At 38.5% G+C, this 27,038-nt stretch overlaps 2 protein-coding genes across 3 annotated transcripts in view; one reads left to right on the top strand and one right to left on the bottom strand.

Annotated features, from left to right (window-relative positions):
• LOC112050810 (serine/threonine-protein kinase 10) overlaps positions 1-21,192 on the bottom strand; it is a 73,441-nt gene extending 52,249 nt beyond the window's left edge. For both annotated transcript variants that reach the window (XR_008252160.1, XM_052889572.1), the window contains exon 1: positions 21,005-21,192. The gene's annotated coding sequence lies outside the window, so the exon portion shown is untranslated. The remainder of the gene's footprint in view (positions 1-21,004) is intronic.
• Positions 21,193-22,451: 1,259 nt separating this feature from the next.
• Positions 22,452-27,038, top strand: part of LOC112050811 (poly [ADP-ribose] polymerase tankyrase) — a 104,838-nt gene continuing 100,251 nt past the window's right edge. Inside the window, exons 1-3 of the mRNA XM_052889672.1 lie at positions 22,452-22,779; positions 24,803-25,027; positions 25,754-25,849. Of these exons, the coding sequence (XP_052745632.1) occupies positions 22,590-22,779; positions 24,803-25,027; positions 25,754-25,849 (511 nt within the window). The 5' untranslated portion in view covers positions 22,452-22,589. The remainder of the gene's footprint in view (positions 22,780-24,802; positions 25,028-25,753; positions 25,850-27,038) is intronic.

Here is a 27,038-nt window from a genome sequence, read left to right as displayed (position 1 = left end):
GTTCTTAAAATTAATACTTTCGGGGTAAATCATATTTCTTTTGTAAATAAATCTTAAATTGTGTCCAATAAACCCATTGTTATAATTATGATGTAGCCAAGTTTTACGTATTTTAAAATGCAAGGATAGATATAGGCGTGTGTTACATACGTTATCAACCCATATTCGGCTCACTGCTGAGCTCGGTTCTCTTCTCAGAATGAGAAGGGTTAAGTCGATAATCCACCACGCTGGCCCAATGCGGATTGGCAGACTTTACACACGCAGAGAATTGAGAAAATTATCTGGTATGCAGACGGTGATGGAATACATCGCGAGGAAACCTGCACACCAGAGAATTTTCTTAATTATCTGCGTGTGTGAAGTCTGCCAATCCGCATTGGGCCAGCGTGGTGGACTATTGGCCTGACCCCTCTCATTCTGAAAGGAGACTCGAGCTCAGCGGACGCGGACAAAGTCGCGAGTGACCCATAGTCAATCCTTTACTCGTATCTACTTGGTGATATGGCGAAGAACTTTAATTCACTTAGTCGTAACTCATAGTTTAATTATTATTTAATTGCAGTGATTACTAAGTGTTATTAACATTATGGGTGTCATTTTCCTGTTCGTTTTGAGGGGAACTATAGAGAGCGAGGTCGAGAAATTTTGAAAAACAGATGAATTAAGTTTTTTTTTGTTACTCGTGGTTCACTTGCTTTCACTTGCGTGTTTCCCGTTCCCGTATTAATACGGGGATAATATATAGTCTATAGCCTTCCTCCATAAATGGGCTATGTAACACTGAAAGAATTATTGAAATCGGACCAGTAGTTCCTGAGATTAGCGCGTTCAATCAAACAAACAAACAGACTCTTCAGCTTTATAATATTAGTATAGATTATCACCGTTATAAACTCCTAACTTCAAAAATTATGGTGCATGCTGCCCCTTAAAATTGATGACCTTGATTGATATAATACAATTAGTAAAACTCATTTTCACCTTTCGGGTGTTAGTCACGTGCATACAGACACACAAAATTAAAACATTAGTAGTTATGTATAGTGACGCCAGTGTCAAGATGAAGTCATAGTCTTATATAGAAACGGCACAAGTGAAAAACATATAGCGGAGACTGAAACGAGTATTGCCAGCCAAATGAAAATTTTGTAAGACCCCAAACATCAATACATAATTTAAACTTATGAGTCAAAAATTAAAAAATATTTTTTTTAAACAAAAACATTCAACTGACTTCAACTGGAAAATAGTTATGTGATGAGCATGGGCTTTTTCCAGTGTCTGTGTGTATTTATACATTATACATATAATATGTAGTATATAAATGTATATTAATATTATAATATCAACTATCTTAGCACCCATAACACAAGCTGCTCTGTATGCTTACTTTGGGGCTAGATAGTGATGTGTATTGTTTAAGTATATTTATTTATTATTTAAAGATGCATTTCTTTAAAAAACGATAAATAACATCGTGCCTAAGTCCTTTCTATTGAAAGATTTTTATTTTAAAAAACGATAAATAACATCGGTGCTATGCCAAATAGGCTCTTATATGTCTAGTTCGGAGTACTTTAGTCGAGTACGAACGATTTTTGGGCGTTAAATCAAAAAATTATTCATCATCATCATGTCAGCCGATGGACGTCCACTGCAGAACATAGGCCTTTTGTAGGGACTTTCAAACATCACGATACTGAGCCTGCATCCAGCGAATGTCTGCGACTCGCTTGATGTAGTCAGTCCATCTGGAGGGGGTTCGACCAGTTCGCTTTTAAAAAATTATTCATACTCTACTAAAATACTAAAGCAGTCTGTACGGCCTCTAAAAGTTCGTCTTGTTTTTGGCACCGCCTTCAAACTCATCGCGAGAGTGTGAACATCAGAAGTCATTTCCGCGAGATGCGAGGCGAGGTACGAGACGATGCACGAGGCGCGAGTGTAACTGAGCTATTACACTTATGGCACACTTTAATATACTGCATATTCCGTAAATGTCATTTGTAGCTATGTTTTGTGACGCCCTTATTCTTAACTAGCTGACGCCGCGCGGTTACAATCGTGTGGTTGCCGTTCCCGTAAGAATATGGGGATAATATATAGCCTATAGCCTTCCTCGATAAATGGGCTATCTAACACTGAAAGAATTTTTCAAATCGAACCAGTAGTTCCTGAGATTAGCGCGTTCAATCAAACAAACAAACTCTTCAGCTTTATAATATTAGTATAGATTTGTGTAATTCGTGGATAGTGTTGTTGTTTACATATTTATTAACCCCTTTGTATGGTAATTTAAGCCTTTACTAACATCTAAAAATATGTAAATGTTTTCTGTCCCAAATAAATAAAAATAAAAAATAAAAATTAAATTCCGCTCCGCTCGTCACTCGGACCACGCCTCAATGCTCATATTGAGACGTGCGAGTACGCGAGCGTTAAGCTAATTGTAATTGTTAATAACTATTCACAGCACTTAGCACTCAATTATTAACCTACGTCCAAAATAAGGGGTTATTGATCACGTCAAAATCAAGAATCAAAAACCATTTATTTCAATTAGGCTCAGTTTACAAGCACTTTTGACACGTCAGTTGACTATTTGTAAAGATTCTACCAGTGGTTCGGAAGGCAGGTTCTGCTGAGAAGATACCGGCAAGAAACTCAACAGTTGCTCTTTTGAAAAAGTCATACAGTATTATATTTATTTATTTATTTATTTATTTATTATCATCATAACTTAAAACTAGCCTTACAGGTATCACCTAATTCGCTAGCTTAGTACTATATTATAAATCTAAAACTTAATTCTATTTACCTATATACATTACAATTAATATTACCTACTTAGTATAACAAATACACCACTCAGCAATCCTTGTGAGTTCACTCAGAGTACAAGAGAAGATGTCGATGTTTTCAGCTACGACGTTCAGAGTGCGAAGTGCGCACGTCAACGGAGCTTTTTTGGCTAAAATAGTACGTCCGCTCGGTACCACCAGCAACTGAGGCTTGCGTCTCCGCGACACGTAACGGTCCGGGACGTTTAGGCTCACCTGTACTAGTACCTCCGCATTATACACCTTTCCTCTTATGAGTTTAAAGATATATAACACGAGTGCCAGTTCCCTCCTAACCCGCAGTTCATTATATCCGACCATACCTAGTATAAATAACGTTGGGTACATTAATGGATAGTATGGGTATACCCCATACAGCCTCATATACAAATATCTAATAAATTTATTCTGTACGCGCTCCAACATCAGGCTATATTTAACCTCATGTGGAGCCCATATGACCGAGTTACTTTCTAACTGGCTTCTCACCAAAGCATTATAAAGCACTATTACCGCTTTTATGTTGCTGAAGCCCCTAACAGTACGTAGCAAAAAACCTAAATTTTTGTAGGCTTTCTTGCAGCACTTTGTTATGTGATTACGAAACGTCAGCTCCGTGTTCAAAATCACCCCCAGGTCCTTCACCTCCGAAACTCTCGAAGCTGGTACCCCATCGATCTTATAATCATAACGAAGGGGAGACTGTGCCTTAGAAAACGAAATTATGGCACATTTAGAAGTGTTAAATTGTAACTTATTGTCCTCACTCCATTTAACTACTCGATTGATGTCATTTTGTAATCTAACACAGTCATTCTCATCGTCTACAGTCAAAAAGAGCTTGAGGTCATCTGCGAACAACAAGCACTTTGCGTTCTTGATCACCAGAGGCAGGTCATTTATCATTAAAATAAACTGTAAAGGTCCTAGGTTGCTCCCTTGACTCACACCAGATCTGGTGAAATACGGTTCAGACCTATAACCACCGTAATCCACATATTGCTGCCTATCCCGTAAGTAACTCGCAAACCAGTTCAGAAGATGTTTAGTGAACCCAACCGATGCTAACTTTTTTAAGAGCACGTCGTTATCTACTAAATCAAAAGCCTTTTTAAAATCAAAATATGCTGCATCAGTCTGTCGCCCCCTGTCCAGTGTTGGAACAATATTAGACATATACGTGAGAAGGTTGCTCGTCGTACTCCTCGCTGGTCTGAATCCATGCTGCGCGTCCGATAGCTGTACGCTGACCTGGTTATATATGTTTTTGTGGATCGCTGACTCTAATACTTTTGCGGGAGTGGACAGCACCGCTACAGGCCTGTACCCCTCTAACTGTGTTCCCGATCGACCTTTAGGAACTTATAATTTACAATTGATAACAATTACAATTTCTTATAGTTTTACTTCCTGTGTGAAGGTGGAAGCTGATCCAACGGCCTCCAAGCACCTTTATCAATATAGTCATTATAACCCTACCGATAAAAGTTTACTGCTGGACATCATTAGGCCATTTGAAAGGCCTTCAATTTAGGACAGATTTCCGTCGTAATAAGAGACAAATAGAAGACCCACCACGCTGCCCTAATGTGGGTTGGTGGAGTTGGTATGATAATGTTTGACTTTCACACAACATTTTTTTTTAATTCACAACGTAATATCTATCTGTCTGTCTGTCTATCTGTCTGTGGCACCATAGCTCCCGAACGGATAAAGCGATTTCAATTCACTTTTTTTGACGTGACAACGTCAAATTTAAAAAAGATGACGTCATGCGTCGTTCCCTCACTCTAGGGTTGCCAACTTTATTACAAGAAATAAAGTATATTCTGGTCTATGAAGATATTATTAAACAGTATTTTAGAAAAATTAATAAAGTATTTTATTTATTTAATTCTTATGACGTTGTCACGTTCAACTATAAAGAGTATACCGACTTTACAGACAAACGATTTTTTTATAGTTTTTTGGATAAAAGGTGAGTGCGAGTGACATAGACATGTTTGATGAAAATCGGTTGAGCCGTTTAAAAGTAGTGGGGTTTTTTAATGAATATGCTGTTCTTGAGAATATAACTAATACAATACAAATAGTAATATTATCAAGATGTCTGGTTGTAGTCAGTGGCGTGCATAAGGTTTTTAACTAGGGTATGCACTATAAGTAAAAATTGGAAAACTCCTGATCCAACTATGTTTGTATTGAGCCCTTAGAATAGGCAGTGCTTTTTTGCGTCCATGAAGTGCACGCCACTGCTTGTAGTGGTTATCTCCGGATTTATTCAACCGATTTTGAAATATTATTTTACTAATAGAAAGCCACGTTATTTGCGAGTGTTTCATCCTCGTATTCACACGGGAACATAAAACTAAACTCATCCTAACAAATTAATCCACTTCTATCTTAGATTGCATCGTCACTTACCATCAGGTGAGATTGTAATCAAGGGCTAACTTGGATATATAAAAAAAAACACTAAACGGGTAAAACCGCAGCGCGTCTAATAGTATACAAATAAGGGTCATTACCGTTGAAATCTAACCCAGCATCGAAGGCAAACGTAGCCGGTACCAATTTCACCAAACAAGTAAACGTGCATCAATGAGCTATTAGGTTAAGAGCTGGTAAACATTTTCGCGTAGGTATTTAGACAAGCTGGAAACGTATCCTACACCTCTGCTATTAACTGCATCGTTGGTCCAGTGGTTAGCCGAGGTTAGAACGAGGTCCTGGGTTCGAATCCTGAGGCGAGCTATATGAGATGATGAGTTATTCTTTCTTTGAGTCATGATAATTTTCAATTTATTTCAATTTGGCTTAGTTTACAAGCACTTTCGAAACGTCAGGTATTAACAATGATCAAAAATAACAGGTAACAAAGATAATGGTGATAATAATTAAAAAACAAAGTAACGAAGGTTCCAAACGCGTCTTGGTCCGAGAAGAGCCCACAACAAGCTCAGCTAGGTTTTTTTTAGACTATCACCATTTTACAATAGGTATATCTATACTAATATTATAAAGAGGTAAAGTTTGTAAGTTTGTAAGTTTGTCACATTCTTTAAATGGGGTAATCTTCGGAACTACTGGTCCGATTTTTAAAATTCTTTCACCAGTAGAATGCTACATTATCGGGGAGTGCTATAGGCTATATTATATATTGATATCATATATATTAGCGGAGTTAACACAGTTTTTGTCATACAGGTCGGACCGAAAATTCTCTTAAGCAGACTTATTCGCATGCGCTGCCTTAACCATTGTGTAAAATTTAAATTAATGTATAGAGGCTTTATGTATCTTTAAAAGTTCTACAAAAAAGTCCGCGACACCATATATCTATCTTCTATATATTAGCAGATATAGTACCTTTTGTGTTTTAAAAATTATTAATTTTATATACTTAGGTTTGCGTCATTATTTATGCTACTTAACTTAAATCCTTATCAAAATAAATTATTTAATAATCACAAGGATAATATGGAGATAAGATTTGCCCTTTAGTATGTTAATTAGTTAAATAGTTTCGGAGATAATACAAAATTTCTAAAAGACGCAGAAATTCCGCTACATGACGCCCCGCACTTTCAATTACGTAGTTCCCGTTCCCGTATGAATATGGGGATCAAACATAGCCTATGACACTCGCAAATAGCGTAGGTCCAGTAGATCCAAAGATTACCTCCGACAACCACACAAACTTTACCTCATTATAATTTGAGGGCTAGGCCCTAGGGCTGGACCGATTTTGCTAAGGGTAGGGGTAAGGTAGGGAAGGTATAGGGTAGGGGTAGGGTAGTTTAAGGGTTGTGTAAGGGTAGGGTAGGGGTATGCAAAATAGAATGTGAAATAGGGGTTGAAAATTGACATCGATTTTTACGCGGACGAAGTCGCGGGCGTCCGCTAGTACATTAATATAAGTAAACAGTCATGTAGTGCATTTCATTTACAAGCTTTCTATCGTTTATATAATATCGTCAACTTTCCACCCCTGGGCTGAGAATTTTAACTGAAAATTTCATATAAGAAACTCAGTATCTTCTATAGAGTGATCCAGGATTCGATCCAAAGACGTCGCGATCTGAGACCACATGGGTACACCACTAGGCTACTGACCTCTTATAATAAAAGTACGCACAATCATGTCGAAAATTTCACTTAAAAACTTTCCAATTTTGCTTTGACAGTTTTAGAAAATTATACCTAACTAAAAGACTTTGAATATAGTCCATTCAATAAAATCCAAAATTTGGAGAAAATTTAACCTTAAGGATTGAGTTTAAGGTTGAATTTGCAAATGCGACTACTTGATTTGAGTGCTAAGTTGTGTTAGGCAATCATTGAGTGGGGACGTTTTTGGTCGCTAATTGTGCATCCACTTTTTAATAGGAGATCCATGCACTAGGCCAACGAAAGTGCATAATTCCATCATCATTATCAGCCGATGGACGTCCACTGCTGGACATAGGCCTCTTGCGTGGACGTCGAATACACAACGGTCTCGAGCCACCAGCATCCAGCGACTCATTGCAACCTGCTCGATGTCCTCAATCCCCCTGGTCGCCGTTCGAGCACTTTGAAACCCCAACGTCCATCGGCTCTTCCACTTTAGCTTCGCGACTCGCTGAGCTATGTCAGTGACTTTGGTTCGTCTGCGGATCTCCTCATTTGTGATTCAAACACGCAGAGAAACTCCAAGCATAACTCGTTCCATTCTTTCAGTCACGTTCTGTGACTTTTTTTATTATTATTCTTTACAAGTTAGCCCTTGACTACAATCTCACCTGATGGTAAGTGATGATGCAGTCTAAGATAGAAACGGGCTAACTTGTTAGGAGGAGGATGAAAATCCACAATCTTTTCGGTTTCTACGCGACATCATACCGGAACGCTAAATCGCTTAGCGGTACGTCTTTAAGTCCGTTCCGGTAGGGTGGTAACTAGCCACGGCCAAAGCCTCCCACCAACCAAAGCCTTTGAGCTTTCTTTTATTTCATAAATTCTATTAAATATTCTATTGCATAAATTACCTACCCGAAATTGTTGACTAGCTCTCGGACTACTCGCAACGGTGGAAGGGCATTCCTGAGCGCTTGAAATCGAAAGCGTGTCAACGTAGCCTCTGCTCCGCCGCGTGTATTATGTGTGTGCACAAGGTTTCTTAACTAGGGTAGGCATTTAGGTAATATAAAGCGATTTTGCATTGCAGTACGAAGTCGAAAAAAAACCTAAGCTCAACTGTAAAGCGTGGTACCGAGAACTGTAAAGAGAGGTCACGGTTCGATCCCCGCCCGGTGATCGATGGTTGGAGGGGAGGGGAATATTGGTCACATTTAAAAGATATGGCAAATAATCTTTAAAAAAAAAACATGTTATTCGCTGATAATGTAGCTTTCTATTGATGACGATGTTTTTATTTTTAAATCGGGGTGGGATTTAAAAATAAAAACATCGTCGTCGTCGTCATCGTCGGGGTGGGAAATGGTGGCAGTGACTACGCACAGGTGTGCGAGCTGTGCTATTGGGTCCTGTCACAAGTCAGATGTTACACGTCCCCGTCGTCCACCCTGGGCAATGTTGCAGTATCTAAACCGGGCTCGCACCTTTTCACATCCAACCTCGGGCTGCAATAGCGGAGTATCATTCTGGCGGTACACTGTGTACACTCCCATACACTGTTGTACTTTTCCTCTCCTATACCCACATCCCCTCCCACCTCCTGTCTAATGCCCACCTTAAACCCAATCCCCTACCAGTCCTTCCAAACTCTCCTCCCCCTCAATTCCCTACTGTCTAAACACACTCACACCCCGGAGGAGAAAACCTCGACTCCAAAAATCCCCAAATCCAAGGTGTTATACGTACCGTGCCGAAGGATGCATGGCTGAGGGGGTGCTCAGTCCTTAACGGAGTCTCCTCGACACCAGGGCAAATCGAGGTAGTATCATGCCCTTCAGGCGGCAAGCGGGGCTCTGCTGTCTGTGACCGCTTATTTCCCTTGCTACTCGTGGGACATGCTGGAGAATTCAAATCTACAAGTTTCTTTTGCCACATCTTGTGGCACCAACTCTAAGGCGCAGAGGCCTGTCGTAGACTCTGCAGAGCCTGGAACTAGCTCGTTCACTTTCGGGAGTGGCCAGAAGGTCGGCGGAGACGTCATCGTCGAATACGCCCGGAAACACAACGCAGAACTACTGGTGGGTTGCGACGCGAACGCCCATCACGACGCCTGGAGTAGCACTGACACGAATGATAGAGGTGAGTTTCTCTACGATTTCCTCTTAGCTAATAACCTTCAGGTCTTAAACAAAGGCAATGTACCAACCTTTGTCACAAAAACTAGAAAGGAAGTTCTAGACATAACCTTCGCCACCGTCAATTTAGCCAGGAGAATTAACGACTGGCAGGTGAGTAAGGAAAGTGCAATGTCAGACCATAGACACATAGGTTTTAATCTGACAACAAATTTTCCTATGGAAACGGTTACTTACAGGGATCCTAGGCGCACTAAATGGACGGACTATTGCAGCAGCCTGCAGTGCAACCTAGAGCTAGTACCTAAAAGTATAAAAACGCTAGAAAGTCTGGATCTAGCAGTTGAAGTTGTCACCGAAGGAACTATTAAAGCCTTCGAAGACAACTGTATGCTCAAGACCAAGACTTCTAAACACAAAGTGCCGTGGTGGAACTCAAAGCTTAAGCGCTTGAGGGACAAAACACGCAAACTATTCAACAGGGCTAAGACGACCAAGGAGTGGGACATCTACAGAAAAGCCCTAACCGAATACAGCAAAGAAATTAGGAAGGCTAAAAGAGCATCATGGAGAAGATTCTGCGAGGAAATAAGCAACTTGCCTCAAGGTTCCAGACTCCAAAAACTGCTCTCCAAAGCCAAACCTAATCAGCTAGGCTTGTTAAAAAAGCCTGATGGTTCCTTCACATGTGATGAGAAGGAAACCCTAGAATTGCTAGCACACTCTCACTTCCCAGGAGCGGTCAGTACTAACGCTAGAACCTTGGCGCAGGCTCCATGCAGGCCTCATATCGAGGACTGGAGAAGGGCCACCATAGTTTTCAGACCTGGAGCAGTGAGGTGGGCTATCAACTCTTTTGAATCGAACAAAGCTAGTGGGATTGATGGAATAACACCTCTTTTATTACAAAGAGGTGCAACCCTGCTGATCCCACATCTGGTCAAAATCTTCAGGGCGAGCTTTGCCTGGGGATATATTCCAGAAAACTGGACCAAAGTAAGGGTCATATTCATACCTAAAGCGGGAAAAAAGGACTACGCCATGCCTAAAGCCTTTAGACCCATAAGTCTCTCTTCATTTTTACTAAAAACAATGGAGAAGGTACTGGATAGGTATATTAGGGATGGTATTCTCATTGAGAGACCCATCCATATAACCCAGCATGCCTATTGCAGAGGACGCTCCACAGAAACCGCCCTGCTAAGCCTGGTTGATAAAATCGAAAAGGCACTGGAAGACAAAGAAATCGCCCTCGCGGCGTTTCTAGACATTGAGGGAGCTTTCGATAACACTCCCATCCGAACATTGGTGAATGGTCTAACCAACAAACGGGCTGACCCAACCACTGTTCGCTGGGTTGAAGCGATGCTCTCAAACAGAATAGCCAGATTTAAGCTAAACGACATCTCGACTGAAGTGCTTACGACAAGGGGATGCCCGCAAGGCGGGGTCTTGTCACCCCTGCTATGGACCCTTGCAGTCGATCACCTGCTGTATAAGATGGCTGAACTCCGCATAGATACCCAGGGATACGCGGATGACCTGGTAATCATTGTGAGAGGAAACTGCCAAAGTACTATTTCGTACCTCATACAGAAAGCTCTAAACACCATTGAAAGATGGTGCAAAGACAATGACTTATCTGTTAATGCAGATAAAACAGTCATTGTCCCATTCACCAATAAGCATAAACTCGAAAAACTCGAGCCGCCTATTTTGAATGGAAAACACATTCCGTTCTCGTGCGAGGCTAAGTATCTGGGTATTACCTTAGACCAGAAACTTACTTGGAACTCTCACGTGGATGGTACACTTAAGAGGGCGAAAACAGCCCTCGGTATCTGCAGTCGACTGGCAGGAGCACGATGGGGGCTGAAACCTAAAATAACCCTCTGGCTCTATACAGCTGTGGTGAGGCCGATTGTATCTTACGCCTCAACAGTTTGGTGCAGGAAAACGATGCAGAAAACCACTCAAAGTAAGCTTAGCAGTCTTCAAAGATCTGCCTGCTTGCTTATAACCGGAGCCATGAACACCTCACCTGGAGCAGCTCTTGATGCACTACTTAACCTCCCGCCCCTGTTTCTCTATTTTAAAAGGAGGCAAGAGAGGGCATGTACAGAGTAATCTGCCAGAAAGAGGTGAACTGGCTTTCTCAAGTTATGAGGAACCTACAAAACTCAGTACTTGATATCCCAGTTTTGGGGATGCCATCAGACAATATGACCCCAAATTACTACTTCCAAAGGAACTACACCGTTGAGATACCCGATCGGGACAGATGGCTAAAAAATGAAATAACTTGGAAAGCGGGAAGCCTAAAGTGCTACACCGATGGTTCCAAGTCAGGAAAAGACGTAGGCTGTGGAACCTATGGAGAGAAGCCCAGGGTGAAAATTCACCGGAACCTGGGAACGTATACCTCCATCTTCCAGGCAGAGGTGTACGCCATCATTGATTGTGCGGAAGCCTTGCAGCAAAACAACTACGTTAACAGAACTATTTATATTCACTCTGACAGCCAAGCGGCTCTTTCAGCCTTGTCCGCGGAGGTTATTACCTCTAGACTTGTTGAAAACTGCTGGCAATGTCTGAATAACTTGGGCAACCGTAATCAGGTTATCCTTCGCTGGGTTCCAGGGCATGCAGGAATAGTCGGCAACGAAAAGGCGGACCAACTTGCGAAACTAGGCGCGAGGTTACCACAGACAGGACCTGAACCCTTCTGTGGTATACCTAAAAGCCTAGCCAAACTCACCCTGTTAACTTACTGTTACTACGACACCCTTATTCGCTGGAGAAAACTTCCAGGAATGAATCACTCAAAAGCGCTAGTAAAATCCTTCAATAAGAAGGCTGCTTCAGACCTACTAGCGCTTAGTAGGAAAAACCTATGTATCTTAGTGCGGGCACTTACCGGACACTGTGGACTCAATAGACACATGTTCAATCTTAAACTCCGGGACACAGATCTGTGCAGACTCTGCCTAGAGGCAGAGGAAACACCTATGCACATCTTATGCAATTGCCCAGCTCTAATACATAAACGCAACCTCCACTTAGGGCATTACACAATGGATCCAGAGGAGGTGAAACACATCCCAGCCAAGAAACTGCTGCTGTACCTGGCAGCAACCAGTATTGGAGGGGATATCTAGTCAGTGGCGATCACAATAGATCGGTAACGGTCAACGTGATACAGGACCTCAAGAGACCTGCAGAGCCGCGACATCAAGAAGAAGAAGAAGAAGAAAGAGAGGTCACGGTTCGATCCCCGCCCGGTGATCGATGGTTGGAGGGGAGGGGAATATTGGTCACATTTAAAAGATATGGCAAATAATCTTTAAAAAAAAAACATGTTATTCGCTGATAATGTAGCTTTCTATTGATGACGATGTTTTTATTTTTAAATCGGTTCAGCGGTTTAAGCGCGAAAGTAACTAAAACAAACAGACGAAAAATGTAAAAAATGTATAGAATTCGACCAGTTAAGTATAAATTAGAAGTTAAGTATAAATTAGAAGAATTTTTAAAAACTCAACCCCTATCCTATAGCTATACTCAACCATACCTATAGTGGTGAAATAGGGGTTGATAGTTTACATTAATTTCCACGCGGACAAAGCCGCGGGCGTGCGCTAGTTATAAATATTTTTTTTATAGATAGTCTATTAATATATGTTTCATAGACCAAGCAGGTGCAGTTGACGCACGACTGCTGCACCGTGCTATGCTGCACCATGCAATTATAACTCGTGCGTATTCACTTGACACCTGGTTACAAACTCGTCCCTCCTCCCGCTTCCCCGCGCGAGGGCACTGAGAAGCGTTAGCATCACAGTTATCACCATTGCACGGTCGAAACCGAAACCAAAACCGAATTTCGGCTTCAGTCTCAGTTTCGGCCGCAACCGAAACTTCCACATGATCATGTGGTAATTTTTCCGTACGAGAAAACCGAGTTCTGGTAGTTAAATTTAAAAGGACTTCTTTAGAAACATTTTAGATTAATCTGGAAAAAAAAATCGACTGATTTGTATGCGTCTGATAGCGATCGACGCAGTTTATTGAGGTACTAGCTAACGCCGTGCGTATTCCATTTTATGTCATTACCCAAAGACGTGCACGCACATCTTATCTTATTACGTAACAAGCGCATGTTGTGGGTGGACGTGGACTTGAATAAATATTTACTTTTTTTATTTTAATCCCTTAACTGTGCCTTCGTGTTAATTTTGGAAGTCTAAAAACACAAACCACAACATTATTTAAAGAGAAATGTGTCACGAGTGACAACCAATGACAATTCCGACGCTTTGAGGCACATCTAATGTCATAAAATTGTGCGTTCTTTAGTATGGAGGGGCCCATCTATCGATTTATATCAATGACGGAGTGCAAAAAAGTTTTGTTTTTTTTTTAAGTTTTGTTCTGTAAATAGTAAAATTTTATTTATGGTTTGCTAGTTAGATAATAAAAATTGTAATAAATATATGTTAAATTTAGGTTGAAATTTTTATTGTTTTTCACATCAAATATATGTTATTAGGATAAATTATTGAAATTAATATTTTAATTGTAAAAATGTTGCATACTGTAATCAGTTGAATGTATAGGTGACTCAATAATTTTAAGACCAAAAAATGTACCACATTCTAGCAAATAAATGATTTGATTGATTGATTGATTTGATACTATCGATGCTCAGTACCATAAACAAACGTCATTCGAGCCACGTGTCAAGATGATTCGCACGAGCTGTATGTCACATTCTTTTACGATTCGCCATAGATCATGGCGAACGCGCCACGCGTGCCCACCTGCCCATTTCCTGGTCGCCATAACTTGTGCGAGCTTGATTGTGCAATGTGCGAGTGACGTCACTTCCGGGACCTTAGTGTTTCATTAGATGTATTACCGCGTTGCGAATTCGTTTTTGAAGCTTTTCCCTGTGCTATAAATATAATAAAACAATACTTTTCCGTTTCCCCAATCACTCACACTATAGCTTAGCAAGGTCGTTGATGACACTCCCATGATTTGCGGGCGACAAGAGGGGAAGGACTGCGCGGGTGTGATGTCGTGCGCGCGCGGCACAGGGAAGGACTGCGCGGGTATGAAGTCTCGCACGGCATCGCTACTCTACTCTCTAAATATAACTCTGGAGTTATATTCTTAATTGTTTTGGAATTCAGTTTTTCACCATTCCCGCGGATGAAAAGTAGCCAACAAGTAGTCAACACATATGACTTAATGAAAAAACGTTTCGTATAAAAGTTGTTTCCAAAAAAATGATCTACCAAACTGGTCTGATGTTATTTTTTCGTAAAATGATAAATAAAAGTTACATCAAAAAATATAAATTATTATATTTCTGGGATTTCTGTACATTTTTGCTTATAACTTTTTTATTTATTTTTCTACGACAAAAAGTTACTGAACGAAAGTTGTAGAGAATTTAATTTGCTAAAAAAAATATTAACAAATCTAAACTATTTATCTGATAAAAAAATTATCGATAAAAAATAGTTTACGAAATATATCGTAAAAATCATTTCAACCCTTATTTTCAAGATGGCGGCCGCGAGACAAGGGTGGTGACCCACAAACTTGGTTCTAGATTTATACTGACCCCCCCCAACACAGCAAAAAAATTAAATTGCGTCCTCTAAAAAACGCAAGGTAAGGCCTAAAAAATGTAACATTTCAATGAACTAATCTAATAGTATAAAATCGTTGTCATAAAATACACGATCGCGTCAGAAATATGACGCGCCCTCGGCAAAGTGAACATAAAAATACAAAATTGTGATCATAAATCGAGCTATTCTCAGCTCGTTCGCCTGAACAACGCAAAAACTCAAATCCGCGCATACTTTATACGCGGCTTTACGTGGAAACTGATTTAATGTACCGATCTTTGAGTATTATACTAATAGCATTAACAACTGAGTCTTAGGGCCATAAATCATTTCTCTATATCTATCTCGCTTGCACTTATGGGTCTTATGGAGCCGTCTAGTGAAGGGTGTAACAATGAAAGACATATTATCGATAAGTAAAGTTTATTATCGTATCTTGTTCACAAAATTAAAAAAATTAACAATATTTGATTTAATATAATACATATTTCATATTATATAATTATTAACTAAATAAAATTAATCTTCATCTGAGTCTTCATCATCAGAATCTTCGTCTTCTGCCAAATTTATTATATATTAGTATCCATAGTGCGCAACGAGTAACACATGAATGTATTTATTTAATTGCAGTAAACACATTTATAGCAAAAAAAATACGCAATGCAATTACATTAGAAACCGACCAATCAGAATCGTCCAAATCATTATTGACTCATCATTAGCACGTGCGCAGGTAGCCGTTTATCGATAATTAGGGTGCGCAGGTAGGCGCGCTGCACATTCCTATCTTTTTTGACTTTTATGACCGGACGACTCAGATGATAATGCGCATACTATAGCTTTTCAGAAATACAATATACAGGGTGCTGGGGAGTGTTTCGCATAACTCTGAGGTTATATTCTTTACAGAAAAAAATTTTAAACGTTAAAATGTGTTCTATAAAATGTTTTTAACACAAAAATTTACCCGACACAGTGATGTATTAAATAAAGCCGATTAAATCATAAAGTTTAAAGACAGTTCTTTCCCGTGGTTCTTTTAGAAACGGCTTTAATTAATACGTCACTGGCTTGGCACCGCCTTCAAAGTGATCAGAAAGTAGTCATATGATGTTATTTTTCGCTTATTAGTTTATTTTTGGGATTTTGAAGTCTGTTAACTGTTTTTGTAAAAAAGCTTATATTTTTCTGTTTTTAGATGTCCTAGCATAGTGAACGAGAGCCGGTATAGGGGCAATTTCGTTATTTTCATTTTAACATAAAAATATTGAACCGATTTTCATGAAAATGGGACCAATCTGGAAGTAAGTCTTTCAAATAAAAAAAAATCTAAATTGGTTAAGAATTGACGAAGTAATGAAGTAACAATCATAAAAAAACCCTACGCTTCGAATTGAGAACCTCCTCCTTTTTTTTGAAGTCGGTTAAAAATCAATATTTTCAGGGTAAATAATATTTCTTTTGTAAATATATCTTAAAATGTGTCATTTATACGCATCCTTATAATAATGACGTAGCCAAGTTTTACGTATTTTAAAATGCAAGGATAGATAAAGGCGTGTGTTACATTTACAGTCGGAATTACGGAATTAATTACTTTGTATGAAAACGTAATTTTTTTTTAATTAATAAAATATTAGTAATGCAGTTCGGCTCCTATAAGTGGACTCGTCAACACCTTGAAGTTATGGGAAATACTCCCGAGCACCCTGTATAGTATTAGCTAGTGGCGAGCACTACTACATTATGCACTGTATACCCTGTGAGGAGACGGCATAGCCCAGTGGATATGACCTCTGTCTCTGATTTCGGGGGGTGTAGGTTCGAATCTGGTCCGGGGCATGCACCTCCAAATTCTCAGTTGTGTGTATTTTAAGATATATCACATGTCTCAAACGGTGACCGAATAACATCATGAGGAAACCTGCATAACTAAGAATTTTCTCAATTCTCTAAGTGTGAAGTCTGTCAATCCGCATTGGGCCAGCGTAGTGGTCAATTAGCCTAACCCCTCTCATTCTGAGAAAACTCGTGAAGAGGAGTGAGTCGAATATGGGTTGATTTTATATTAAAATAAATACTTAATTTTTTACATAAAGTGTAGTCCTATAGTGTATTATAAATAAATAAATAAACTTATTAAAGTGTAAGGTGTTATCAACTATGATAACAGATAGTGTGACATGATAGTGGAAGGCACAATTTTATCAAAATCTGATAAACATTACTGATAAGAAGCCGAGAAGAAAGTTGATGAGATATCATATATCTATGAAAATCTACTTAACTAGATTATGCTATTGGGTCATTTTCAGGGTTCCACGCTTATATGTGGAAAACACGTCTTGGTTCGACTGCTCCACTATTGTCATACCCACTCCCTACAATAGTCTTAGCAGGTGGGAGGCTTCAGCCGTGGATAGTTACCACCCTACCAGCAAAGACGTACCACCAAGCGATTTAGTGTTCCAGTATGATGTGTAGAAACCGAAAGGGGTGTGAATTTTTATCCTACCCCTAACAAGTTAGCCCGCTTCCATCTTAGATTGCATCATCACTTACCATCAGGTGAGATTGTAGTCAAGGGCTAACTTGTGACGAATAAAAAAAAAGTCTACAGACTAACGTTGGGCCGAATTTGTACAAGTTTGCCTTTGACTACAATCTCACCTGATAGTAAGTGATAATGAAATCTAAGATGGAAGAGAGCTAAATTGTTAAAAGGAGGATGAAAATCCACCTTTCAGCTTCTACACAACATAATACCAGAATGCTAAATTGCTTGGAAGTAAGTCCCGGCAGGGTGGTAACTAGCCACGGTCTGAGCCTCCCACCAAGAGCTAGACCTGGACCAATTAGGAAAACCTCAATCAGTCCAGCTGCAGATCGAACCCACAACCTCCGTCACATTTAATATACATGAAAATCGGTTCAGTGTTAAAATGAAAGACGAAATTGCCCATACTGTGGCACTTTCCATAAGTGATCAGAAGGTAGCACATACGATGTTATTTTTCGCTTTTCAGTGTGGTTTTGAAGCTGTTTGAACTTTTTCATTAAAAAGATTTATGTGTCTAATAGCATAATATCTTTCATGGGACAGTGAATAACAAATTCATTTCTTACAACAACAAAACAAGTTCTTTTTCATCCAATAGGGATGATGACTGTTTTTTAAATTGTATATAAATTAAGAGTACGCTAATAGTAATGCAATTTTGTAAAAGTAACAGTGTATCTGCGATCATTACTTTCGGAGCTACAGGGATTTAAAGGGTCAGATTTGCGACGCTGCCGCGGACCCCTGAAAAACGCCCCATACAAAATGGCACGAACTAATGACGTCGTAGGCACTTAGTGATAATTAATTTATATGGGCGTTCAAACAAAATTACCAATATCTTTGTCATTTGTGCGTTTATGTTTATAGTCCATGTATTAAATAATGTCACATTTAATGTAAGGAAGCTAAAACTGTATGAACTTTTATCTAATTACGATAAAAGATTTTTAATAGATTTTGAAATTTTATAATCTTATTTATTTTGCAAATATCCAGTTAATCTTTGCTTTTTATGTATAAATTAGTTAACATTGACCATATTTATCCGAATGTATTATAAAAATCAATATATTCAAATCTAGTCATCATCCCCATTATTATTATCATAAAATCACAAACCCATAATAAATTTGAAACAAAATCAATAACTTTCACTACAGATATAAATGTTAATCAATTTTTGAGCTATCAGGTAAACCAGTCCACCAAACTTGTTATTCCACAGGTGTGGGGCACATTCCTATTTTATTTTCCAACTTTTTTTAAAAAATTGTCCTAAATGTGGTCACAATTTATTTTATAGCCTAAATTGCTTCATGGTAAAGGCAATGGAGAGAAGCATGTTGGGAATTGATTATATAACTCTGCGAATAGCTGGCGAACCCATACGACAATGTCACTGAGGTCCAACAAAATACTCTCTATGTATGTTTCACTCTGAAACCGGAGCATCCTCAGGAGATGTTGACTCTACAACATGCAATTGCACATCGTCGCATTGGTTTGTCGGCTTTTCGCAGAGGATAGCAAAATAAATAAATCATTATATAATCATGATGAACTTCCACAAAGTAACGCATGCTTCTATCCAATATTTAAAAGGGAATAAATTTACATAAGGATCAAAAACAAAGTTACTGATATACTCAAACAAACTGACCACTATCTTGCCTTTCTTGATGATATACCTTTATATCTAATTTCTTTGTTGGTAAACAGTACTCATCAAAAAAGGCTGTAGTATAGAGATAGTGTAGGACAGATCATGTCTATGGTCAATAGTCATTTATTTCAATTAGGCTTAGTTTACAAGCACTTTTGAACGGCCACATATTAATATTATAGGATAATGGTGATAATAATTAGTTGAAAACTTGAAATTAAATTTAAGAGGGTTCCAAACGCACCTTGGTCCGATGTTGTTATGGCCATGTTACAGTTCAAGACAGAAAAATGGAGTAAGCAGGTACTGGGATCAGATAATGCAGACATCAAACAAGTAGATGGCTTGCGCCTAACTCTGGGGTCTTGCTGGCTATTAGTTAGGAATAAGGGCTACTTTATTTTATCTATACTAATATTATAAAGAGGAAAGATTTGATTGTTTGTTTGTATGTTTTGAATAGGCACTGGAACTACTGATCCGATTTGAAAAATTCTCTCATGGTTGGGAAGCTACACAATCCCAGAGTGCCATAGGCTATATTTTATTCCTGTATTCCTACAGGAAGGGGCGCCACACAGGTGAAACCGCACTAAAAATGTCATTAATTTAGGAACAAGTTACTTAATTTAAATTATTGTTAGGTTAGGTTAGATAAGGACCATCAATCTACCCTATACCCTCATTTTAATTTTTTTTGTTGGTAGACATTGCACAGTGAGTTTGACTATAGTATAGATTTGAAGATTTTATTCCAGGATTTGTAATAATCATTATAATAACAACAAAAAAGCTGTGATAGCCTAGTGGATATGACCTTTTCCTCTGACTCCGGAGGGTGTGGGTTCGAATCCGGTCCGAGGCATGCACTAATAACTTTTCAGTTGTGTGCATTTTAAGAAATTAAATATCAGGTGTCTCTAACAGTGATGGAAAAACTTTGTGAGGAAACCTGCGTACCAGAGAATTTTCTTAATTCTCTGGGTGTGTAAAGTCTGCCAATCTGCATTGGACCAGCGTGGTATACTATTGGCCTAACCCCTCTCATTCTGAGAGGAGACTCGAGCTCAGCAGTGAGATAATTTAAAAGAGGTTGATAATGATGATGGGTATAATAACAATAAATTGTTAGACTTTGAGAAGGTTTTGCTTTGTATTGTGAGGAGGTTCCTCACTCTGGAGCCCTAACCACCAGTTGCTTGTGCACTCAAAAGCATTACAATGGGTAGGGTGCATTTTTTATATTTTTTTAAGTTTTGTACTTCAGAAGCATTATTGAAAATTAAAAAAGAAAGGTAGTCATAAAGTATAAATGAATAATAAGAGTATATTTTAAAGTAAATAAATTCTGTTATCAATCTAATTGTATTAAAGGTATGACATAGTTTCAGAAGCTACATTTACAAAACACACTTAGCTTCTACACAAAACAAATTCGCCTGGAATGTCACCTAACTGGTATAAATGTGTGTTAAATTGCCTAATTACAGTCACTGACACACTAATCAACAATTATTCTAATTTCGCTACATCCATAATGTTCTAAAACGTTTTTCTAACTGTAAAACTGGCAAAGGTGCGATGATAAACAGCCTAAAAATTTAAATTTGGAATAAATCCAATAATGTTTACAGTTTAATGCGGACAAAAGTGAAAATATTCACATAAACAGTACGCTGCGGGAGTTATAGAGAAATTGTTGGCGCTTGGCTAATTTAATTAGTAGATTGTACGAAAACGACATCCTAACACACCGAGACGTTGCTTTTCGTAATGTTTGCACGGCATGAATGATATGAAAAGTGAAGATCTGACCCAGCCTCACCTTCTAGCCGCGTCCTCGAGAAAAAACCTGTTCATCAGTTATCTGACTCACCACCGTCTCACCTACTGATCTAAAGAACGCAGTTTCCGGACCGCAATTATAATGATTGTGAACACGTTCGGTCATACCAACTAATTTCCCATAACTTTCCACAGTTGGAAACCTTTTAAATCATTAATTTAGAATATTTGTTAGGTGAAAGGGGACATACCTTGCGGAAATTTTAACTGACGATGAAATGTTATCCCATATATCACTTAGCTTAAATATAAACACAAAATTCACTGTAAACCAGTTCACAAACAGTTTTTTCACAAACTAAAGGTCAATTCGCGATATTTTTTAGAGAAACCCGTGTGCGGCGGATAAATGCACTATCCCGTGAAAGACGCCATTTTGATTTCGTCAACTAACGTCATATCGCAAAAAAAAATAGAAATAAGCTATGAAATTCATAGACAAGTAAATACTGTGATGTTTTTATTTTATGCTTTTGTTTTACATAATAAAACACATTTACAAGTTATTTATAATAAATAAATAACAAATATAATAAAATTATATTTCAATGTATTTATGTTTATTACAGACGATAAAAAATATTTTAATTTTTTATTGTCTGTATTAGAGTTACTAGTAATATAAAAAGATCCCCAAAAGTAGGTAGTACTAGTAAAACTATATGTAAATACTTTACCTTAATTTAATAGTTTGACATGCATAAAAACGTTTAAATTAATCTGATTTGTATTTACATCATAAAAAATATCGTCTTTATCATATAAAGTTCGATAACGAATATCAACCACAGAGGTTAAGCAAATATCCAATAATTTGTACGGGGCGTGTAATAACCTCCGTGGGCGAATCCGATTCGCACTTGTCCGAATTTTATAATCAATAAATTTAACTCAGTTTATTTTAGGTGTTTTATAACTTTACTTTACAAACCTGCTCGGACTTATAGTCATCCGTTAATATCCGTTAATAACGTTTTTCCTAATTGTAGTTTTCTTAACATAGCCACGGTATACAATTTTAAAATCCTCATGATGAGCCATTGAATTTGTTATACATACTGCAATATTCAAAAAAATGTTTTTTTAATCTCGAGTCAATAGCGTCTCACAGTCGTCTTGTTGGTATTGGAATGGAATGGAATGTGGAACGCTAGGGTTATTAAGACGAATGTAACGATATCTTAATTATGTAAATCCGTTCAGCGGTTTGGATTATATGAGGTAATAAAGAATATTACATAGTTATATACATACATACAAGTTGCGCACGAAAAACATAACCCTTCTTGCAGTCTGGTAAAAACATAGTATCTTATTATCAATTCTATTGATCGGTTTGAAGATGGTGCCAAAAATATAAACTTAGAGAGAGCATACACTTGCCACGACGAAAAACCCAATCTATATATATTTTAGGCTGTTAATCTAATGTATCTATAAAGTACTATGTACTATTACTCTATGGAGTACTAATAGTGCTATGGGCTTGGGTAACGCTTTGTCTAATTGTAAAAAACCAGTTAAAAATTCCTGAATACTCGATATTGAGTCTGGTCACTTAGCCAATCCACCGACCAGTCTGATGCCCGAATCCAGAATCCACTTATCAGGCGAACAAGTAAAGGCAACCTGAGGACAAGTGCATGGCAACACAACAGTAATCTGTCAAACAGAACCAAAGCAGCTGTAATTATACGTGTTTTCATCCAATATTTTTGTATTACAATAAACCATGGTTTTGTGATGATAGATTGGTGATAAATGCGTTAAACGAACATGTCGAGCCGCCGTTCGATGCTCGGTTCGGCGCTGGAGTCCCTCCCGGCGCCTACGGACCCGTTGCGCGACTTATTCGAGGCTTGCAAAATAGGGGATGTCGCTCGCGCAAAAAAGCTAATATCTCCGCAAACTGTTAATGCCAGGGACACGGCCGGCCGGAAATCGACACCTTTACACTTCGCTGCAGGTAAAACGTGCAAATTTTCAACAAAACTCCACACATTTGTCGTGTTATTGTACATTATTAAACGCCAAGAGAAAGGTTACTAAAGTACCATGTTTTGGCCATTGCATAATTGGTCACGGTTGTTGAGTTCGCCAAATGTCGTTGTTAATCTCATTTACAGTTCGTTTCCGAGCTGTTTTCGATTGTTGGAGAGTTTTTTTTATTGACATATTGAGTCATATTACATATGACAATGATAGTAATGTTTTTCTTTCTCTCTCGTTTCGTTTCTATTAATGATTAGTGCATTTTGTTATTTATTTCGATTGTTAACAATAAAATGCTTGTATCTGCTGCACATTGCTGTGGTCTCGTCTAAAGAGCATGGTTGTCAGTGTAATTAAAGGCAAATTAGGTTTAACATCTATTTCTCAAGTTGTTGGATACAGAGTGGTATTTCGTAGAATGTATTGCTTACATGCCATGCAAAGGTAACTCTGTTTACCAAAGAATTTATATTAGACTAGCGGAAGCCTTGCCGTTTTACATAATTTATCTATATCTCATATTTCAGTTATGTATGAAAACAAATTAATTACATTGAGCTAGCATTGTAATGATGAAAACCAGGTCAGGGTTGATGTTTGGCTTAGATTAAGTAATGCATTAAACAAATAAGTTAAGCATCTACACCACTAAACTGAACCTTATAGGACTTATTAGTCTGTTTGTCTGTGTGTTTGAGTGTCTATAAAATTACAGATATCTTATTAATGAAAATCATATAATTAATGATAGAGATGCTTGGAGGCAATTGGATCAGCTTTTATCTCCATACAAATTCACAAAAAGTAAAGGACAATTTTGTATGGAGGCTGGGCCTTTATTCTGAGTGTCAACTAAGCAGAAAAAATTATTTTTATCTTAAAAGAACATAAAATATAGCGCTTAAAACCCAAAACAAAAAAATTTTTGGAACCTGCATTTTTTTTTATTAATTAAATACAATGAATTTTTTTAATAGCTGATAACATTCATTGAGAATTTTTATCATGGCAACATGCTTGTAACTCACACCCTGACAGATTGTCAGTGATCTTCGCATAGTAGCGTTCATGGCATTTTAAAGCAATTTAAGGAATTTTTTTGTTTAATGCTTCTCTGTCTACAATTTAATGTTTCTTTTTAACTCGTGTCTTAGTGACATTTGACAATATTACATGACATTGACAGCTTACAACCGGATATGAATTAAATTCCAGGTGTTTTTATTGGCTGTTTTGAACATGTTTACTGTATTGTCTATGTTTAATTTGTAGACAAGGGAGCAAAACAAAAAGTATATTTATCTACTTAATTCTCAACAGCAATTTGTGTCTTCTATCCATGAAAAATACTATCAACCTGCTTATAAATTATAAATAATAAAGGCCCATTTTGGGACATGTTCTTTAAGTATAATTTTGTGTAGACATCCTTATTAAACTTAATAAAAGGAAAATAATTATTGAAATCAAAGCTTCTTTTAGAGAACAAATAAAACATTACTTACAAAAATAATCTTCTATATAATCTTCTAATCTGGTCTTTAAAATCTTCAATTTAGTTCTTAAAAATATTTTAATTAGTTTTAGACAATTAGGTGGCGTATCTACTATTTGCATTCCATTAACTACGGGACACACTGTATATAATCTAATAATTTTTGTATACAGGCTATATATATATATTTAAAGAGAGGACGTCTGATGAGGCCAGATGGGTGATCAGTCCTAATTAGGGACCATCCACCCAATTCCCGTGGTAAAAGGACACAGGTTCACTGGTGTCTCCACAGCGTTCCTCCTCAAATCTTCCTGTAGCCTTCGTGAACCTAACAATATCCCCTATACTGAGATCTGTCAGGTCTACTTCATTTAATGTATCCTTACCTAGTAACTCCCATCTTACCAGCGCGAACATGGGACACTCAGCTAAGTGATAGCTGGTCTCCTCCTCACCACAACCTGGACATGATGATACAGGCTATACTGGATGTATACAGGCTATGGTCGCAGAGAAGTCGTAGAGTTGCTGATCAGCGGCGGGGCGGCGCTGCAGGCGCGCGACGAGGGCGGGCTGCAGCCACTGCACAACGCGTGCTCGTTCGGGCACGCGGACGTCGTGCGCGCGCTGCTGGCCGCCGGCGCGCCGCCCGCCGCGCGCGACAACTGGGGCTACACGCCGCTGCACGAGGCCGCCGCCAAGGGGAAGGTGGACGTTTGCATCGGTGAGAGTGGCGACGTTCAGCAGCAGTAGAGTGCGTGCTCGCTCGGGCACGCGCACGTGGTGCGTGCGCTGCTAGCCGCCGGCGCGACCGCTCCACGAGGCCGCAAGTACTTGCACACAAACAAACTTTCGCCTTTATAATATTAGTGTGAAGTTAGATTAGTGTGATTATGTACGGGTCCCTCGGCGGGCGAGCCCGACTCGCAAATGTCTGGTTTTTATTGTGTCGAAACAAATGACAAAATGTTTAATTTTTTTTGATCCATTGAGAAATTTTTATTTGCATCGCAATTGCATTGATCCCACCCAACGCAATGCACTAATGTGACATCTCCTCAGACTAAATACATAAGGACTAGTATCGCACCCAAATTCACAAACAAAATTTTCTGCCATTTTCTAAGGAAAACGAGCTTAGATTTCATACATATCTTATACTAAACTAGCAGTTTTTGTTCGTTTTTTACACCATATAACTACACAAAAAGGTATTTTTACGGAGGTTTTTAAGCGACGGACACGATTGTAAACTATGAAACATCGATTCTTTAGAGACAGTGTTTATAATCTCATAAGATCGTTGATCATATACTTTGACAGAAAAATAATGTCTTGCGAGGCAGGTTTTTATCTAATTAGTCTGAGGGCATCTCCCATAAAATGAGACCAAGGTATTCAGGTATAAAGGTAAATGTAGATAAAATTAATTTCCATTATGTTTTTTCAGCCCTACTGCAGCACGGAGCCGAGCCAAACATACGGAACACGGAAGGCAAGACGCCGCTCGACCTAGCTGACTCCGCTACCAGGCCGGTTCTCACAGGTATTTGAATTATAAATACACTAACTGACGCCGCGCGGTTTCACCCGCGTGGTTCCCGTTCCCGTAGGAATACGGGGATAAAATATAGCCTAAAGCCTTCCTCGATAAATGGGTTATCTAGCAAATCCAACTTTTTGGCTGGTGGGAGGCTTCGGTCGTGGCTAGTTATCAACCTACCGGCAAAGACGTACCGCCAAGCGATTTACAAAAAGCTTATGTCCCGCAGTGGATTCCATCGGCTGATATAATGATGACGATGAGCTTAGCAAACAATAGTGTATCATGTAACATTTTTATTGTAGTATCTGCTTATACCTAATGAAGAATTATTGTAGCGATTTCGATGTAACTTTGTTTTGTTTTTTTAAATATTTTGAGTAACATTTTTAAAAAAAGGGGGCAATAATGTAGGGGCTGACGTAGCGTTTAGTTTAACCGCCATGTAATGCGAGTGTGCGGGAATTGTAGTCAGTCCTTACCGTACCGGCGTGCGCACAAGACATATACAATAAAGTCAATTACTGTGAATATAAAAGGACTCTTATATCTCACCCCATAGGTGTTAGGGGTGGCGAGAAAAGAAACTCGAGGTTCACAAACACACCACTTTAATAACACAACTCGTCGAATATAATCATAATACCTATTAGTTAGTATTGGAGAAAGTTCAAAAAGCTTTTCTTAGATATTTGTACAAGCGTCTCCAAGGTTATTATCCCTTTCTGTACCCCACAAAGTTCCTATTGGGTCACTTAGGTTATAACTCGTTGGAGACGCGGCGAGCTTACGATCAATTAATTACTATATGCAAAGTTTTTAGGGGCAGAATAGACTGTCCGGAGCTTCTTAATGACTTGTGTCGAATATTTGCTCCTAAAAACAACCTGAATCCTCGCCGCCGAAAATTGATGGTCGTTCCTTTTTCTCGGACAGTATCACGCGCCAATTCCCCAGTACCACGCACACTAACCGCATTAAATGGCCTGTTGTCGGAGTTTCCTGACTGTGACATTTTTGCAGATAATTGGGCCAAATTGTGCAGGGATATCTTGCAGTTTTGCGAGAGGATGTAATTTAAATATATATTTTTTTTTTATTAATTGATAATTATTGTAATTGATATTTTAGTTAAGATAGTCAATAAGCTTTCTGTACATCAGTTTTTATGTTTAATTTTTCTTATTTTTGT

This window comes from Bicyclus anynana, chromosome 26 (assembly GCF_947172395.1).
Source record: "Bicyclus anynana chromosome 26, ilBicAnyn1.1, whole genome shotgun sequence".
NCBI lineage: Eukaryota > Metazoa > Arthropoda > Insecta > Lepidoptera > Nymphalidae > Bicyclus > Bicyclus anynana.
Note: the sequence above shows the minus strand (reverse complement) of the source record. Positions and strands in the feature narration are given on the sequence as shown.